At 40.7% G+C, this 20,063-nt stretch overlaps 1 protein-coding gene across 7 annotated transcripts in view; it reads right to left on the bottom strand.

Annotated features, from left to right (window-relative positions):
* Positions 1-20,063, bottom strand: part of IKZF1 (IKAROS family zinc finger 1) — a 68,532-nt gene that overhangs the window by 33,745 nt on the left and 14,724 nt on the right. For all 7 annotated transcript variants that reach the window (XM_075704714.1, XM_009487371.2, XM_075704716.1 and 4 more), the window contains exon 3: positions 15,160-15,279. In XM_075704714.1, the coding sequence (XP_075560829.1) occupies positions 15,160-15,279 (120 nt within the window). The remainder of the gene's footprint in view (positions 1-15,159; positions 15,280-20,063) is intronic.

Raw genomic sequence — 20,063 nt, 5'->3', positions numbered from 1 at the left:
AATTTTTCTGTTTGGTTTTGGATGAGAAATGTCAAACAAAAGAGGCAGAAACATGACCATTTTCCTGTCAAGACAGTCATAATGTTACTTACTGTTAAACCAGGACAGCTGGAAACAGCTAAGCATTGGCCTCTAGTGCAATCCTAGCCATAAGGAAAGGCATGAGTAGTTTGCTTGGTTAAGGAGCAATACCACAAGGGGATTTTTATGCTGATGTAAACTTGGAAAAAAGAGAACATTAAATAGCAATAGAAATGGGCAATACTTGGTGCAGAACTATTCTCAGCTTCTCACCGATTATAAATAGTACTTATCTTTTAATAATTCTCTTCCTCACAAACAGTAGCCTTCTGCTTCAGCCTACAGAGAATTTGATAACAAACAAAATTTTATGGCCTCAAAGAGGGATGGCACTGGATGCAGACTGAGGAAATCTAGGTTTAATTCCTAGCTCGGCCACAGACTTCCTGTGTGGCCATGGGAAAGGCACTTAATCCATCATGTGCCCTTACTTCCCTATCTGCGCATTTTTCTATTCTTTTTTAATGGGGATAAGAATTTTTTTTTTTTTTTAATGGGGAAACTCAAAATCTGTGTTGCTGTCTAGACTTATTCCTACATCTGGGTACATGCCTCTCAAGTGTCCTAACACATGAGGCTGAAATTGGCCATGCACCTGTCACCCTCCTGGCATGGGTCCCACAGAAGCTGACTAGGGACCATGGGGCAGGCAGCAGTGGTAGCTCAAGAGGCTGCATCACTTAAGTAGTTGTGAAAATGCTACCTATAAACTGTGATGTGCCCTACAGAATTATACAAAGGTAGAATTATTGTTCAGCCTAATAAACCTTGGTTGCACCTATAAAATACTGGATATCAAGTGACTGGAGCCCTCAGCCAGCTCTCCCTTCTCTGGGATTGCTCAAGGTCAAAAAGCAGGCTTTTTCTTCCTCAGACTGAAGACACAGAAACAGGAAAGGAATGATATTTTATCTCAGCTGGCCTTTTCCCATGCTACCTCTCTGTTCCAAGAGAGATGTAAAAATCCCAAAGGCAACTACCTCAAGAGAAAAAAGCTAAAGCTGTTTAAAATATCAAAACAAGTTTCTAATTTCCCGCCACACTGCAGTCAGCATGGCAGAAGTTATCAGTGGTCTGAGAAAGGAAACAAGAGGGGGGCTCAGCCTGTACCTTTTTTGTAGGAAATGACTAAATACTGAAAACTGTGTCATCTCCAGTTCAGCTTCGTAGCGCTTCTCATACATGTTCAGTTATGAGGTGTGAAATCTCACTCCAAAAACAAATTGATAGAGTACTTTTTTTTTTTTTTTGTAATGCAAAAGACCTTCAGAAACATCTCAGCAAAAAGAAAAGCCTGGACAAGAGTATGGATTTGGCCCCCTGAACTTTGGGCTTATATCCCAACTTCATTCTCAGCCGCTCACCCTCCCAGGCCCAGCCTCACTCACTGCGTTGTCACACCAGCACCAGGCTGTAATTCCACTCATTGCACTGGCATGACCTGGGACTCCTGCCTGTACAAATCAGGCATGGAGCTGGAAATCCCTCCCCTTTTTCCAAAAGTCCAAGTGATACAGTGAATTGTTCCTCTGTACTCAGATCTAGACTAATTAGAAGTCAGGAAATTAATTATTTCCCGATTCCCAAAATGATCTAATAATTCTCTGCCAATCTTTATTTTATTCCCTCATGTACCATCACCAAATCCTTCATTTACTTATGTCTACCTTTTTATATTTTTTTCTATCTCACTTTTCAAGCTAAAGAGACACACTGTTTAAAACAAAGCTGAGTACTTAGAACCAAACCAATCCCACTGCACCCTGGAAGAACACACGAGACTATTTTGCTGCAGCTATTAGAAAAACAAATTTGCTTTCTGGTCTCCAGAATACTATTTATGGTTTAGATTCCACAGCACAATTGATTACATCTCTTTGTGCCCTACCTCACACTTACCTCGGCTAGGACTTGTAAGGCTTAATTAATCAATCATGTATATATAGCCTTAATTAGATTGTAAGCTCTTTGGGGTGTGCTGTTGGTGTTTGTGCAGTGTCTAGAGCAACAGAGCTCTGTTCCTTTTCCAGGAACTCTGTACCACAACACAAACTCATAGATAAAAAGAACAAAACAATTGGAGACAAACGGCAGTAGAAACACCCAAAGCTTAATTCATCCCCTTCTCAGTCTTACACGAACAGTAAGAGCTAATATGGACAGAGGACATGCAATTATATGCAACTAGAACAACATCTGTGCTGTGAAAACTGGCACCAGCCATTCAGAGAGTGATCAAAACTTGGCCTCCCATAAGGGCTGATGATCTGTTCAGACTACCAGTGTTGGTATTTCCTGCCCTCTCAGTGTTTATGGAATATTTGAAAGCATCTAGCAGGCAAAGTTTCTGTCAAACTTCCTCTCTGCTCCTAGTTGCATGTCCTAGACAGTGTTAGTGCCTTTTACTTGAGGGAATCCTTTTGTCACTTTTTAAAGTATCTACCCAGTTTGTGTTTAAAGGGCTTTTCAAATATTGCAAAGCAACAGATATTGCATTGCATTTTTACCAAACATGAAGGATTCTAAGCATAGAAACACCCAAATGTGTGTCCTAATGTGCTATTACACATTAGGAAACCTTCTCTTTCCCATGAACTACCAAGTTGTAACTCTTTGTTGCTACTAAACCAGAGAGAGTGCATCAGTACTACTCAATCCAGGATTCGTAATGCACCTAAATTTCATACTAACACCCAGACAGTATGGCTGGACTAAGAGTGAGGCAAATGGAAAAGTATGAAAAATCTTCCTCTACAGAAGTTGCTATTTCTTATTAGCCAAGGTAAACTCTGATATCTGTGCTGTGGCTGTGCTGCACTGTTGAGTATAGTGTGAGGTCAAGAAAGCAAATGAAATCCTGCTAACTCCACCACCCAGCAACATCTGGAAATACAGTTTGGGCTATTGGGTTACACAGGCTGAACCAGGTCACAGCCAGGCAAGTTTGTCAGAGGCTGCAGCAATTTGCAGACTTGGGCTTCAGAAAATCCACCTTTACCTGGTAAACTGGTCAGCAACCAGAGACAAAAATATGGGACTGACGAATGATGCTTTGTTCATTTGCAGAAGAGCGTCTCAAGGAAAGTTGCTTCTGCCTTGTCTAACACAAAAAGGCAAAATCATGCTGGCTGAATATTTCTGAGCACTCAAATCCCAGTGATTCCAGTATTCTACTGGCAGGCCTTTGGACTGTTGGAAACTGTTAGATATCAGGATTGTCACTGCATCACAGCCGTGCCGAGAGCTCTCCTTGCCACCAGGACAAATGAAGCATGGCTCATCCACAGCTTCAAATTCCTTTACCTCAAAGACACCATGGAGTCCCAGCAAAACTGATGCAAGCCACAGGCTCACACCTTCGGGGTAATGTGCTTCTCAAGTGTTTGTAGAAGAGAACATTAAAAGTTTCATTTTCTGTTGTCATCTTTTTTATCAAATGAATGTGCAGTGGCTGTTAGTAGTGCAGGACCGTGGCATGCTGCGGCAAACCTTCCCAGCAAGTCTTATGAAATTTGTTTCTGCTGATGCAAATGTGCTATTTGCTAGAGCTCCCCATTGCTATCTGATGAACTCCCATCCTATGCCTGAACGTGAAAAACACAACCCGCAGCCCAGAATGTGTGGATCACTGTGTTCTCAGGAAGTTTGCAACTAATATAACTATTTGTGCTCTGTCTCACTGAAGGTAAAAAAGAGGGGTGAAAAAACCACCATTGTACAGCAAACACCAGTCCTCACACAGGAAGGCCAGGGACTGCATTTTGCTCAACTAGCCTGGCCTTTGTGAGGGGTTATATTTTGCGCTCAGCTGTAGCTCCCCGAGATATGCAGGAGGAGATTCCCTGAATATCACTGTCTCTTCTCCAGGATGGGAGAGCAGAAGGGTCCATCACTACATCTGTTACAGTGGTTCTTTTAATCATGCTTTTATATTTGTTATTCAGTTAGCTACTGAAACATCTCTAAGAAACTTATCAAGTTAGGCATGCCTCAGCTTTTAGTGGAAAGCTGTACCTCAAATGAGAGATACAAGATATTATATCTGCATTTTCCATTAGATTATTTCAATATGTCAGCCATCTATCCCTCTGCTGTAAGGACCAGATGTCCCCCCAGGCTTCACTGTGCAATTCTAAATTTGGTATAGGACTGTAAAAGAATTTTCTGCAAAAATCATTTCATCAATGTATCCCTCGATCTCCATTACAGGCCTTACCAGAATAACACTGTAAGAAATTAAGTGAATAAAACATCCAAATGTGGGAAGAAACAGCACTTTTGAACCATGGGGGAGGTTTCCTGAGGGCCCATGTACCCTTTCGCCACTGAGCCAGCAGCAGCAGGCAGGAGACCCTCTCCAGGGCATCACCTCGGGAGAGGAATGCCAGTGGGAAGGATTGAGAAGGGGTGCGTGTCTCTCTCTCTCCCCTTTCCCCAGCTCCTTCTTTCTTCATGAACTCCTTGGTGGTTCTTTTAGTACCATGACCCCATCTGCCTTCACAGCCGCCTCGGCCTGACAGCTCTGCACAGACTGTAAAAGCCACAACGGGTACAAGTGGGTCTTCCTCAGTTGCTGCCCACTTCCCAAATGGAATTTACACTTAGGTTTCTTATAGGGATACAGACAAATTAGCAGGAACTAACCTTTTCCTCTTTTAGGTTTGAAAAAAAAAAAATTTTTATGACATGCATTTATTTTGCAGAGTGTATATTTGATAGGTCTTTTCTTTCTCTCTTAAAAAGAATGAAAAGCTCAGCTTTCAAGATAAATGCTCTTTTGCATATGCGTGCTGGTTTTTAGTTTTTTTACACAGAGACGTACACAGAGGAATTCGACTTTGCAGGCATATAATTTTATGTGTGCTAACAGACATATCTTTGTATGTATGTGTGTGTATGTGTGTGCATTTACACATGTGAAAGAGAGAAAATGGAATAAATGGCTCCTGTTGGCTGGAGAATACATTGCCATTTCAAACTTCAAAGGGAGTATTAAAGAGAAGAAATGAATTACAAAAAGTTTTAGAAATGAAAAGTGTTTTTGCATTGTCTCCTTAGTACCAATGTTAAATCACGCATTGTATAAATCAGTCTCTTTCATGGCACACAGGAAAGAGCTTATTAGCAATGGTTACACTGTATAGCAAATGTACAGACTCATTAACGTGTAATTACAGAATAAACAATATCAGAATTCTCTAGTTCGTTTTGCAAGGAGAAAAAAAAATCCACTTAACACCACAATAAGCCTGTGATAGGATACCAATTTTACTAGGATCTACTAGCAATGTGGTGGTAAGATTAAACAAATGTGTTGCTACACCAGAGGTAATGCCTCATTACCATTATTCCTTCCTCATCTTTAACATGAATTGGGCTCCAAAGCCACTGAAGTGTTTTGCTAGCACAATTATCATTTCTCATTTTTATTTCTACTTGCCATTATGTGGACAAATGGGCAGGAAGCTCAAGCCCTCCACAGAAAAGCCTAGTTCCCATTTGACTTCTAGATAAATTGTTGCAGGGCCACACCTGCAGCAGACAAAGTCCCAGCGACCATGCTGGCCTTCAGGGCTTCCCCTCCTCCCCTCCAATGCCCAGCGATGGGAGGTGCCAGTTACAAAATTATTTGGATTCTGGGAGGAAGAAGGATGAACCCTGACTCAGAAAGAAAGGCGCCATGTCAGTGCAGAAGGGATGTTCTCACCTCTTTGCTCATGGCTTCAGCCTGGGGAAACTACAAGGGGTGCTCCGCTCAGGAGAGACATTCACAGCCTGAATTGTGAATACAGCCAGCTGAGGGTCGGGGTAGTCATGGATCACAGACAATCTGACACTTCCCTCGGCCACAAAGGTGTTTCTTTCCCTTAGCATTTCTGGGCACAAAAACCAAGCAGTGGGTCTCAGTCCACCCCACAACAAGGCAAATAAATTTTTCATACTGAATTCTATATGTGCACGTGTTGTTCTCCCCTGAAAATAAGTTCTCATATGAAAAGACACAGAAAGATATCTCTGAAACCCAGATGCAGTGCGAGGGGTGCAGAAATGGGAGCGTTCCCTAGCTGGCAGCTGCCATTTTGGTGCTAATGAAACCATCCCGCTTCAACATCGACCACTGCCACCACTTCCGAGCATTGCAACACATATTCACAGCAGGAAAAAACAGGCTCAATAACTCAGTCCATATAATGCTGAGGTGCACAGTACTGTGAATGAGAAGGGACTGATCTCTCTCAAAACCCCCCCTAAGCCATCACTAAAAATCAGAATGCAAAGCTCTTAGCCTAGACAAAAACCAAAACACAAAAACCACCAAAGATTTGGGAAGTTCAAATCCATAGTGGGCATGTTGGCTGATCACAGCTTCTTACAAATACAGGATGCTTTTAAATGATGAAATATGGAGAATGAATATTTCCTCTTCTATTAATTGCAACACAAGCTGAAAGCGTCGCCAACTTTAGTTAAAACCCACCTTTCCATTGCATTAAACATTTCTGTTACGTTACTTAATCAGCAGGGAGGGCTAAATCATGTGCAGATACTCTCTGTTATGTGAAGAAATTAGCAATTCCTTTTAAAGCTCTCTCCTTTTTTTTTTTTTTTTTTTTTTTTTTTTTAAGGAGGGGTCAGGGAGCAGGCAAGTTCTTATGTTGTTCCATAAAATAATCTAGAAGTTACTGAAAAATCTGGTAAGAGCCACTTCCTCAGAAGTAACATTTCCAGGGTAAAAAAAACCTGGCTTATGTGAAAGTTCTCCTTACTCTTCAGTCTCTTCTCTTTTTTTTTCTCTTTAAACTCTTGATATGTGGCTTGGAAGAGTGGAAGTCAATTCATTCTGTCACATTTGTCCACTTTTGCTACATTTATTACACTTCTCAAATGAGATAATTTTGGACTATCCTTGGAGGAGGAGAAATGGAGGAAATGGAAGATGAAAACCAAAGAGCAAAACATGGACCTTAACTTTTCTTTTTGGATCAGCCCTGTTTTGGTTGGAAATCGAGAGCAATTCTGTGTTTGCTCTGCATTTACTAATTCTCTGCAAACCTTCAACGGGGTTCTTCATCCCATTTTTAGGTCTGGATTTTGGCATGTTAGGGTCGAAATCTTATTTACATCAAATGAGTAGGAGTTACAAAAGGAGTTACAAAAATCCTATTTGGTGCCTGTGGTGTTACTATGGCTGATGGTGGGACGATAGCTTAGGTACCTTCTTGGGATCTCTTCTTATGCCTATAACTTAGACACCTAAATGTTTCTGACAAACATGTACCTAAACGGCAGTGGATACAAGAACTAGGCACTATTCCTAACTTAAAAATGCGTAAAAACCAAAGAAAGAGAAGCACACACCAAATAGGTTACTTTACTAGGAATTACTACTGCACGTGGGGCAAGGATTTTTCCAGAGAAACCATCTTTTGGGCCTTCAAGAAACCTCACATAGTGAGTATAATGAGAAAGGTTTGGGGACAAATCTTTGTCCTGCTGCCATGAGTGGTGTTTGATCCTGGCTTTAGGACTACATCTCCAAAAAGCAGTTCCCTCTATCCCCGACTCTTTATCATAAAGGACTTGTTCTACACTGGGGAAACCTGTGGTAGCGCAGCCAAGCTGTAAATCCTTCCTTGCAAATCTCTCATGAGGGGATGCAGCCACAGTGACAGTGTTTGCACATTTTATTGTGGGACAGAGCCTGGGGAGCTCGCACCTGAGGGGAGAGGAGGTCCTCTGCAGCCAGAAACTGTCTCCTCCCAGAGAGACACCATAGCAGGAGTTGAAATTACAGAAATGTGAGGAGAGGCTGAACAAAATCAAAACAGCTGCTTGTTCCAAAATGGCGCCTCTGTAGAGGTAGGTGGTCCCTATACTGTGCCTCAGTCCAGTGGTTAAGCTTTTCACTCAGGGTGCACTCCTGAAGAGCACTCAGGTTGAACGAGAATTTGCTCAAAGGAAAAAGCAAGCCTACAACAAAGAGCAAGCAAGAAATAATAGAGAATAGCGGGATGGTTGGTGTTGGGAGGTCCATCCAACCTTCTGATGCAGAGTCATTCCCTTAAAATAACTTGAGGTTTAGCAAGCTGTAGTTATAGAGGTCCTCCCCAGCTTAAAATATGCCCCCCCCCTCCAGCCAGAGCCCTGTATTTCTGAGTTGTGCTGCAGCCACGGCTGAGATCCTGCTAGATAATTTTAACTCCCGAGCTAGAATGGGGCTTATCTCTGAGGCACATCTCTTTTGCTCAGATAAAGTCAACTTCCTCTAACTGCAGATTAGATCAGCAGGCTCAGTATCCGTACCTAAAAGCCACACAGCTAAAAACACTGCATCTCTCCAGTTCAAACAACGCTCGCCGCTTTCTCAATGCTGAAGAAAAAACTTGCACAGCTCCCAGGCTTTCTCTGGCTTTTGCACTGATGTTCCCCTCTGAAAACATAGCAGTACCCAGCAGGCGCTCATGAAATTGGCCACAGGTCCACAAGCTACACAGGTCTGGAGAAATAAGGAAAAAAACCCCATGGCTTTACCACCCACTGCAACGTCATGTTGCCACACAGTGGCAACAGAAACCATACTTCTACCGAACGAGCCAGGAGTGGAAAAACTCCTCGCAAAACTAAATAGAAATCACTGGAAAAATACAACGCTCTTTTAGGATTTATTCTGTTCTCAAAGATTTGACTTTATCACGCGCTCTGGTTGCATCAGAGGAGAAATTTTTACGTGCCTGCTTACACAGTGGCTCTGCCCTGGCTTTGCATGGGCTGAGTTAACTATGCTAGTACAGTGCAGCCTACACTGGGACTGTGGAGGCTCTCCTTTCCAGACTGGTTCACCCTCCCTTTGAGAAACTGCTTTCAAGTTTGTTTTTAAAATGTTCACCCTCCATTACTTGTCGTAAGCATTTTTAAATTTAAAAAAGGAATTTGCTTTCAGTAAGAGGGCTGTTTTCCACTGGCCTTGTAAAAATTTGTGCACATTTTGCCTAGTCTTAAGTCATTACATTGAGCAGAGATTGTCTCTGGCAGTGTGGCTAATTCCTCATCTTTACAACGGCCCCGTATACCTGGGTCTTCTGCACCTCACTCTAGCACACTCTGTCACACCTATGTACATGCAAAACATACCGTGGAAGGCTGGTATATACTGTATATCCCATATAGCACATATAAGGGCATTCATGAAACTTGTCACATGCCTTCTCCCGCTAAACCACCCCCATCCTCCTCTATACAAATTCCCAGAAGAGTTTTTCATACAAAATGAAAATAATCCTGACAAAAATATCTCCTGTATTCCCCTTAAAAACAGGTATGTCATATTGACAGGGTCTTGGAGCACCCAATACCAGTCCACTCTGGGGACTGGTACTTTGGGGCTAGAAATAGGGGCTTCAGACCAAACAAGAGGGGAGATTCCCAACTTCCTTATTTTTAAAAGTTCCTAAAATATTTTAGTTAGAAGTTTTTCAATTCCTTCAGAAGCCTCTCGGTTGAACTTTCAAGCCCTGTTTCATTGTGAAGGGTTAAAGGCAATTCTTAAAGCTCCCCAAACCATCTTGAAACAAATTTTCTCTCTGCTCTCAGAGCCAGTAGGGCTGCATCAAGTGAGACAGCAATTATCAGCAATTATTTACAAAGGCTCATCAGCCTCTACACACTTTCATACCTTTGAGCAACAGAAATGTCCATCTGAAACCTGAGCAAGGAAAACACATTCCTCCTTCCATACACAGCCCTCCAGGTTACTTTAGTTCCCTGAACAATTACATGCCCACGTGCACATGTGCCACACGTGCATTTTATTACTTATACACAAACACACTGCCTTCATAGCCACTGAACTCCTACAGTATGAACATGCAAAGATGTTTATCTCTGGCAGTCTTTTTCCTCAGCCCCTTTCCCTGCCCTACAGAAGTGCCAGGGCAGCAGTGAGATGGACCTGTGTCAAGCAACAGGACCGATTTTGCAAGCTGGGGAGGGTCACTTCCCCTTTTGGCTTTTCTCCCTTCTCCCCTTGGTCTGCAGCCTTTCCACACTTTTACTCTGCCTCCGCCCAGCTATGTGTGAGTTGCAGCAGATTGATGTAATGGCAAGCTGTTGTGGTTGGCCTGGTGGCCCCTCAGCAATGCTTGTGTCCGTGCTGTCAAATGGTTGAGCTCCTTTTAAGGAAATAAAGCACTGAAGCAGCTCAGAGCAAGGACACTTGCCTGCACCAGTAACTAGCTACTTGTGCAGGTTGCCACCTCTGAATGCCCATGGCTGGGAGGGAAGACCCCAGGACGTGAAGGCAATGCCAAGTTCCCAGTGATGCCAGGCACCAAGGCTCTGTAGTTACACAGGCTTCTGCTTCAATAACAGGGTTGCAGAAGGGAGGTAACATCAGTCACTTGACATTTCCCACTGGAGGAGAAAAATCTCAAAAAGCTCTTTCCTTTTAATGTCTCTTCCCATGCTAGTGTCCTCTATTTTAAACAAATAGAGAGTTTCTATCTTCATATAAATCTCATCTATCTTCTATTGATGTCTAGGATCACCTTGACTTGTTATTTTGGGCATCTCCTGTCAGTTGTCCAATAGTTTCAACCCAATTTTGTGAGATGAGTTCTTCCCATCTCTTCCTCTCAGAAAGAAGAATATCTGTACACATTATATATTCCAGGTCCAGGCTGTAATCTGTGACTATGGTGGTGATCACTTTTTTCAGTGAGAAACCCTTGACTTCTGTGTTGGAAGTCTAAATTGTCATCTTCAGCATCAGACAGCTGCCTGTGCAGAAGTGGTGAGCCTGCAGTACCTTTCTGAGGCCAGTAACGCTGTGTGATGGCTTTTTGTTTTTTACCCAGCAATGGCCAGCTATGTTATGGACAGTTACGGATAAAGGAAGGTACTGCTTGCCTTTCTAGGCAAATGCTACCACTGCAGCAAATGGCTTTTTCTGCATGAAGTAGGGTCTGACCTACACTCACTGAATCATTAGCTTCCCACATATGGCTTGAATTAGGATACAGTCCCAGGGCAGAAACAGCCCTAAATTGCAACCGTTTACCACATACAGGATGTTCAGTACTGATTATCCACAGAAGGTGCACGCAACATTTAACCTGAAACTTGAACTTGAACGGAGACAATAAAAATTGGCAGAAGATATATCAAATCAGCTCCTATGTTATAGGTTAGCATGGGAAATAGGGCTGACCATCAAAATAGGCTGCAAAGCACTAATTCTTAATGGAATGGAATTTCAGTGGCATACGTACTTCTAAATAACTTAGATCAACATTTCAAAAGGATATTTAGGGGAGAGAATAAAATAGAGTCTTTAGTGCCTTAAAGAGCTGTGAAAATCTAGCTCTTTGCTTGTCTGAAAATGTTCCCTGTGTTTTCTAGAAAAAATAACATAGAGCAGGTGGGTGAGCAGAGTAAAAAAATAAAATAATAAAAAAGTTACAGGTGCCAGATCTGCTTGAGAGGGAAATTTGGGGTGGAGAAGAGGACAAGGAAGGAAGAAGATCTACTGGACAGAGCAGCAGAAATGAAGTTTGCAGGAGGAAGCTGCTCAACACATAGTGGCATTCTGGGAGTTACAATATTAAAAACATAGCAAGCTCATCAAGGAAATGAAGAGACATAGCAGTGACCAGAACATGTCTTTTAATATGTTTCTGCTTTGCTGTGCTGCTTGGGGTTATTACTAGAGACTGTTGATGACTTTACTTCCACAAATGACCTTTTCATACCTGCTTACCATTTTTACATTGGTCAGAGACAACCCGTGTATTGGGTGCCTCTGTCTGGGGACACAAATCAAAGCATATATTTCATGAACCTCTGAACACATCCCTTATGAAATTTGCACCCTCTCTAGTCTTTTTAAATGAGCCACTCAAAGCTGAAGGCACCCAATAAAATCTGGCAAAAGATTGAGTACTTTAACTTCTGAAGTCTACTACACCTTCATTCTCAGAACAGGAGAGATGTTTCAAATGGTTCTCTCTATCAGGTCTATAGCACCATGTTCAAGTCTCAGTCTAGATTTGGAAGAAGCAATAAAAGAGATTTTTGAAAACATGCAGAGGAGGTAGAGCCTATCTTTCTTTTCTAAAAATAGCTTATTTCCCCTAATCTTTGACCTTTAAAATGCTAAATTGATGAAAAATGTAATTAAACTTTTGACTCCAGGGTTAAAGATTTCATGAAGTGTTACTACAAATCTGAGTAAGCAAACGGTCATTTGAACATTTCTATCTCACAGGCTGATTAAAATTAAAAACAGATTTCTCACCTAATTTTAGTAAGATGAAGTAAATACTTACTCTTTTCATTTAAGAAACCTGTAGTTTCCATTGTTACCTCTATAAAACTACATGTACAAAAAAGTTCTCCAGAGCCTAGTGGCCCTCTTCCATAAATGTCTGACTCAAATTACCCTTCCTCGGTGCATGCCGTATGGACAGCTGATCTCTCAGGGTGTTACAGATTAAGTGGAATGTACTGTAAATCCTATGTTGAAATACAGCCAAGTGCGTGGGGGATTCCCTTTTTGACAAAGGAAGCAGATGGGACATTAGGAAAGTCATATAGAGAAAAAATGTTGCCTGGTCAAATCTGCTCATGTGCATCACCTGTCAGTTATCATAGGTCACAGTCTATCTCCCAGCTGTGAGATATATATAATATCAGTGGGTCTTTACAATACTCTCCCATCTATCTATCATTCTTCAAACTACTTTTTCAGATCATCCTTTTCTACCTAAGTTTGGTGATAAACAGAGGTGAGAAACAGATCTTAGGAGATGACAGCATTGCACTGAACACCAAGTCTTGTCTACACTGCCATGCCACTGCCTACATAGAAAGACAGTCTCATTCATCCCTAATACATCTATAGGATCATATAGGCCAAATACAGCTCCTAAGGCATTGGTTTATCCATAATAGGTTTTCTTTTGACGATGATCCAGAATGTGCATAGCAATCATACGGCTCCTGATATGTTTGGGGCATGTGTTCAGACCCTTTTTGTAAAAAAAAAAAAATTATTTTTTCAGTATACTGTTATCAAAAAGTTAGTTTAGAGTAGAAAAGGGAGCAGTAGAAGAGGTAAGACTGTATGCAGCTTTACAGAAAAGACAAACATTGCAAGTGCTGGAGTTGATACCTACAGTTAAGATCATCCCTAAAAGGGAGTACTATGAATTGTCTGTTTCTGTTGACTATGGTAAATGTCTCACTACAAGATGTGGCCCTTCAAAACCAAAGAGCTATGGGTACAGAAAGTGGCAGTAGAAAAAATGTGGAAGTCAGGACATGGAAAATCTAATTTATTGGTGAGTGTACAAAGTAAAACTAATGAGAACAACAGATGGAACTTGTCATATTTAGGACACCAAAGATAACACGTTCCCCTTCATTTATTACAGTAACTTTCAATATGTGTTTATATTGATATATAATTGAACTATTGGGAGAATTGTTACATCATCAGCAAATGTAAAATTCATCTTTGCTGGTTCAGTATGATTGTGAGGTGAAGTAAATTCAATGCAATCAAAAATGATGCGTGTTTGGGTTTGAACAAGGTATTTTTTTAAATTAGTATTATTTTTTACATTAAGGCTTAAATATTTTGTAGGGTTTAGTTACTGTGGGAGAAAGGAGGTTTAATTCATTTTGCTGAATGGATACTGCTGAGTGTGTACTGCTACTACATAAGCAGTAGAGGCAAGATTTTGTCCGAAGAGCTTTGGTCTGAGAAGCAAAGCACTAGGTAAGTGATCAAATTATTAAAAAGCATTTTTTTTAAATTAATTTGTTCATAAGGTATGTCAATATGCATGTAGGAGCTGAACTTTACGCTCATATTTTTGGTAAGAGAGGATCAAGTGGTAAATAAAGCGAAGATGCATAAGATGCTGCATTCCCTACTAGCTAGTGCTGGAGTTTGGGAGTAGGCTCTATTCCTAATCCTGACACCATCCTGCTGTATTACTTTGACTTGGTGATTTTGCCTTCTGTGCCTCCCTTTCCACCTACCGTCCTTTACTGGACTTCCTTAGACAATAAACATTTAAAGGCAATTGCAATCTGTGTAAACAGTCTTCCACCCTGACCATCATTCTTACAACAGGAATGTAAAACGATTAATAATACTTTTATTTATGGATAAAAAAACATATTTTGATAGTCACTCCTCTCCTGAAATATTTTTATTATATAGGGCATTGATCACAGCATTCTGGGAGTCATTGTGCTTTTTTTTTGCCTTTTTTTTCTTTCTTTCTTTTTCCTACTAGAAAACAAGCATCATGCTCAGGTAATATCATCTAGTCTTTTTTAGTGTACTACATGTGAGCTGATGCACACAGTAGTCAGCAGCATTGCTAGTCCTTGGTGTGGAGTCTGGGATCCCTAAGAAGAATCAGCATTTTGCAAAATCATCTCTGGACAATAATTTATTTTAATCTAACAGACTTTATCAATTGTGGACTTTTACCTAGAAGAACAAAATTCAAGTGTTTTCTAAAGTTCTCCCAGTTAAAAAAATCAAGGGTAAATGAAGATCAGATATTGGAATCCGAAACATATGAATACTATGTGTGTTATAATATGGCATTTCTGGAGAAAACTGAATAGCAAATAACATTCAGGATAGCATTCAAATTAATAATAAAAATAATAATAAAAATACCTGAGAGTTTACTGAAATTTATCAAATCTGAGTTCAGATAATTTTGACCTGGAACTACATATTTAATTCCATTTCCTATGCAGAATGAAAACCATCTTTCCTGGGGAGAATTTCATGCAATCAATCATGCTTTAGAAATAAAATAAATAGTAGGATCTTTATAACTTCTCTGTGGATGAACAGGCTTGTTGTCCTTCAAAATGCCTTTCCCAAAGAGAAGGTTGCACAAAAAACACTAAACACCTGAGTAATCCTGTACCAAACAAGATGAAAAGGCACAGGACCTGCTTGTATACCAGCTTGCTGTATAGTATTTTAACATTATTAGCATATTATATTACGTACTAATATTTCTTATCAGAGTGGACTAGTCATCTTACCCAAAACTCTCTCATTCTTAGCACTCTGTTGTCCTCCAGTACTAGTTGAAAGGTCCTCTGGTACAGGCATAGGTTCATCTGCATCATCTGGGACATCACTAATTGGAGGACTTTCCTTTCCTAGTAGTGAAGAAAATAGCATCAGTGAGTCATCAGGGTAGCCTCATTTTCAAATTACCATAAAAGGAATGACAAACCAAATAAAACTTCACAAAAAAACGCGAACGCTACTAAAAGCATGGCATTCTTAGGACCAAAACCTGCTGTCCTTCAGAGAAAGCTTCTTTTGAATACAGGGGAATTATATTTGTGAAACGAATGAATGTCCAATGTCTCTTCCAAATTTACTGAGGTCTGGATACACAGTTATCAGTCTTACCCTTTTGGATATTTGTAACACACACAGACATTTTTCAGCTGCTATGCTCAGAAGATCCAGTATAGCCAACGTAGACCGACAGATTGCAAAGGTCATCAAATGGTCATCCTTTGTAAAAACTCTTCTTTATTCCATAAATGGTCCTTGAGAGCACGTCCAGATTTGCTTCAAAGACATAGCGAAGTCTAGCCCACAAGTGTTCTGGAGCTCTAACAGAACTACCCAAGAAAAAAAATATTCTCTCCAACGAAAATTTGAACTATGTCTTCAGCAAGCTTCACTAATACTGACAGACCAAGCTTTGGCTGGTCCTTGTGCCTACAAGTAATTAAGTGTCTGTAGCTCCTGGGACTTCCTAAAACATGTACAATTAGCAGAGGTCAGTCAAAACATGACTTCAAGGGGTTGATGGCCTCTTATTTGTAAAGAGGAAACAAACTCCAGTATCTTGTGTATACAAGGTTTTGCAGAAGAAAAAAGTCTGGTGCTTTAGTGTTATAAATACTATGGAACTGTTTTAGTGCTGAACGCAATACAATAAGGAAAATAACTCTCTTGCTCAGTATTGCACTTCCAGAAATGCTGAGGTTTCTTGGTTTAGGTCTCAGGCACAACATATATATCCTGGCCACAGTACTATCCCTGTCTTGCAGAGCTTCTTTTAAAATGACTTCACACACCTCTAACAAAAGCATGGCATGGAAACAACTACCAAAACAATTATCTAAGTGATTAGTTTCTTCAACTATTACTAAAAGGCTGGTCTTTGCATTCATAGCAAAGAATGGAATAGGCCCAGAGCAGGATTTGAACTCAGTAATGTTCGCATAAGACCTTTGTCTCCAAAATGGAGATGTTACCAATTTACACTGATGCAATCTATTAGACATTCTGTGGCAATCAGCACACCAGCAAGGGCAGTAATTTCATGGCACAAAGGCCTAGCAAATCAGTGTTTTCTTCTAATGAAAGTTCCCTCATTAACACACAAACATTAATTAATTCTGAAATCACTTCTCAAAAAAGAAAAAATGAAACAAATACAGCTTGCTTAAGTGACAACAGTCTGGTGATGCCAGTTATGGATTTGACCTGAAAGAAGAAAACAGTTTCTTCCCAACCTCCTGGATGGAGCAAAGCATCGTGCTTTTCAGTCTATACTGATCATGGCCGGGGGTGGGGGGGAAGCGGGAAATGACAGGTAGGTTTAAGCCACCTTCCAAATTAGCTGGTTTGAGTTGTTTGCAGAATCTAGGTTAAAATGAACAAAATGAGTGGGTGACTGCATTTCTTAATGATGCGTCTATCAGAGTGTGGAATTATCTCTGAACAGGAGTGGTGGGAGCGGTATCAGGTGAATCATCTAAAACTGCAGCCAGAGGACTTGAGGGTAATGAAGGAACAGTCCTGCACTGACAGAGGGACTGACTAGATGATTTCATAAGGTTCCTCCCATCTCCAGCTTCTGCAGGGTATTCTTAAATGGGCAAAATCACACCCACTGGATGGGAGTGCAAGAGCAAAGGTAGATTGCGTAAATGGAAATGAAGGACTATGAATTTTACAGCAGAGGAAAGTAAAAGCCGGAAGTTCATTAAAACAGTTTTTGCCATTCCCTGTTTAGCTCCTTATTTAGTTATTTCTGTAGTTTTCTGCACTATTTTGATGGGATGTAAGGAACTTAAAGGACTGCCAGCAACTTTCCAATGCAAGTCCCATCCTGCCAAGCTGATGTATCTCTTACAGATAGGATGCATAGGCGAGGAGAGACAGCTGAAATATTTCAGCTTTTTCAACACTTCCCCCCCCAAACAAAAACAAACCCCAAAAAACAGAAGTTTAATCAGAGGGCAAGAGGCAGTCTGGTCAGAATCAGCTCTCTTGACACTACATGTAGGTTAAGGAAATCTGTTAAAAAGTAATAGTAATCAAAAGCCACCTGCATCTTCCAAGGTTCAAACTGTGCTGCCAGTTACAAGAATGGAAGTTGATGCTTTGACTTAGTCTAGATTCAGAAGAACACTTACCCTAAAAAACTGAAGGCTTTTTTGGCTACAAAACAATATAAACGCATAATATCAGACCTATGAGATGACAGATAGCAAACAAAATCAAAACTTTCTTAGTGTGTAACTAGGCATCCTACAATAAGCAGGCCAAGTAGGATGCTTTGAAGATGAGTCAAAGCAGTCTTTTGGAATAGAAGCTTGTTAGTAGATCAGTACTTTCGCAGTTTGTGGTGAACTGTTTGGTTCACTAAACAGATATCAATATTCTATTTGTTAAATTAATAGCCATTTGCCCAGGTGGCCTGAGTCAGACTAGCCTCATGGACTTGGTGGGGCAGAAGCTGGAGATCTGGTATGCTTCCTTCTTTGCAGGAAACTGCAGTTAAGGAAACTTAGTAAACTTGGCTTTAATGACTCATTTCATATAATTTGATTTCTTCCTGTTACACATGATCGAGAAATCCCTGCATGCAAAAAGGCAACGTAAAAATAGTGGATTTAAAATAGATATATTTGTTGAGCTCTGTATCTTGGATTCTAGAGCATGATATTTGCATTTCATGCCTTAACTCCATCTAAATTGTTACACCATGATAAGTTCCCTACTGCATGGTAATATTACAGATAAGCAATCTCACTAACATCCTTTTGCCAATAAATTTAGAAATGGAAGTGGGATGGGGGAAAGGAGGGAACATTTTCCCATTTAATTTTTAACAGGCATGGACAGAACAATAACTGGTCTAAGGGACAGAGCTAAAAAAAAACACCTAGTGGCAAGTACTGGGGTAAATTATTGAAATGTCACATAGCAGAGCAAAGTAGCATGGATTTATTCCATTCCCATTTTATATTTTTGCTCAAAAATAAGAAGTGAAACATAAACAATGCAATCTAATCTTGGGGCAGGGGGTGTTGTCTTTTTTTTTTTTTTTTTTTTAATTTTTATAAAGAGCCACCTGTCAGGTGGCTGTCATTTCATCAAATGAAAAAGACAAGGGAGCTGTGGAGTTGAAGGTCTGTTTCTGGCACTGCCACTGATTCACAGTGCCATTGGTTAAGTCATAAATGGAGATAACTTCAATGGCAGGCTGTATCATACATTCCCCCAATTCATCCTGAAGCTCTGAAAGATGGTTTCAGATTTCCAAACACTGCCGTTTCTATATGAAAATTGTCAGAGAAGTACCTAACCTATCAACGGTGCCTGGTAAGACCCTCAACTTCTCTCTACTTGAGTTTCCTCATCTCTGCCCTAACAACAGAGTTAAAGACACGAGGAAAGAGAGGAAGGGAACAAAGTGCCCAGGCCAGTAAGGTTTTATGCATCTTTTATTCCTACCAAAGTCCGCAGCCTGGTGTTTCTTTAACATCTCCGTTCAGTTCTGAGAGCAATTCAGTTTGTGCCAGGATGGTGTTGTTGGAGCTACAGCTGTTAAAAAGAAAGCTAGGGCAGGATTTCTTACAGAAATCTCATTCTCTATCCTTTCACAAACTAATGTTGCGTATATTTAATACCTGAGGGTTGTTTCCTGTGGAAACACTAGAATGACTGGAGAAGTTAGGCAAGAAAAACAACATACACATTTTTCTGGATGAGAGTCACAACCCAATTCACATCCCCTTTTCACTAGTGGAACCTCAAACCTCCAGTAATGAGAAGGGAGTCCTCTGGGACAGGAGTCAGGCTCTCAGGTGGGAGATACCAGCCCAAGATACACTCATTTCCACCTTCCCAGGACCTAGCAAGAACATCAAATGCAAAACTCTTCTTCCTGCTTTTGCATAGTGCGGCACAGCCTGGTGGGTGCTTGGGGGATCTTTTTATGTTAGATGTGGAAACATTTGTACTGTTTTTTCACTTTCCTTAACTGTTAGGCCCTAGAACTGAGAAAAAAAAAAAGAAAAAAAAAAAGGCAGGAAAAATACTGCTTGTTAAGTGAGATATTATCTGTGTTTTCTGACCGTCTTGTACGGGTGCCGGATACCGTTTGGTTAAATGTATGTCAGCTCTCTCCTCATTTCAGAACTGCAACTGCTTGCCTCATGAAATATCACTTTCAGGAGAAAAAGAAAAACTGTGAACTCTGCACTAGTCACACGGTATTTCAGTTCCTCTAGGACTCAGCCATGCCTGGATTCCCAGAAGCGGGAATGCCTATGCACAAGCAGGGATTGGCTCGCTCACACTAGTTTTATACTCTCTTGGCCTGGCTTGCCCTTGCCACACCTGAGTCAGCTACAGCTGCATAAAGCACATGGCTGCAAAACACTGCTTTTGAGCTGAGAAGACTGTTTCTATAGGCCTATTTTATTTCTGGGTTAAAAAAAAAAAAAACAACAAAGCAAGAAACCCAAAGAAACCCCCCAACTAATTTTTTTTTTTTTAAACACAACCAAGTGTGCTAGTGAACCAAGTCACCTAATTCCATAGACTCAGAGAGTAAGCTACACCTGATGAGCATTACTCACAGAGCAGGAGAAAGAAATAAAAGTGTTTTTCAGATGACAAGACA

This window comes from Pelecanus crispus, chromosome 2 (genome assembly GCF_030463565.1).
Source record: "Pelecanus crispus isolate bPelCri1 chromosome 2, bPelCri1.pri, whole genome shotgun sequence".
Taxonomy (NCBI): Eukaryota; Metazoa; Chordata; class Aves; order Pelecaniformes; family Pelecanidae; genus Pelecanus; species Pelecanus crispus.
Note: the sequence above shows the minus strand (reverse complement) of the source record. Positions and strands in the feature narration are given on the sequence as shown.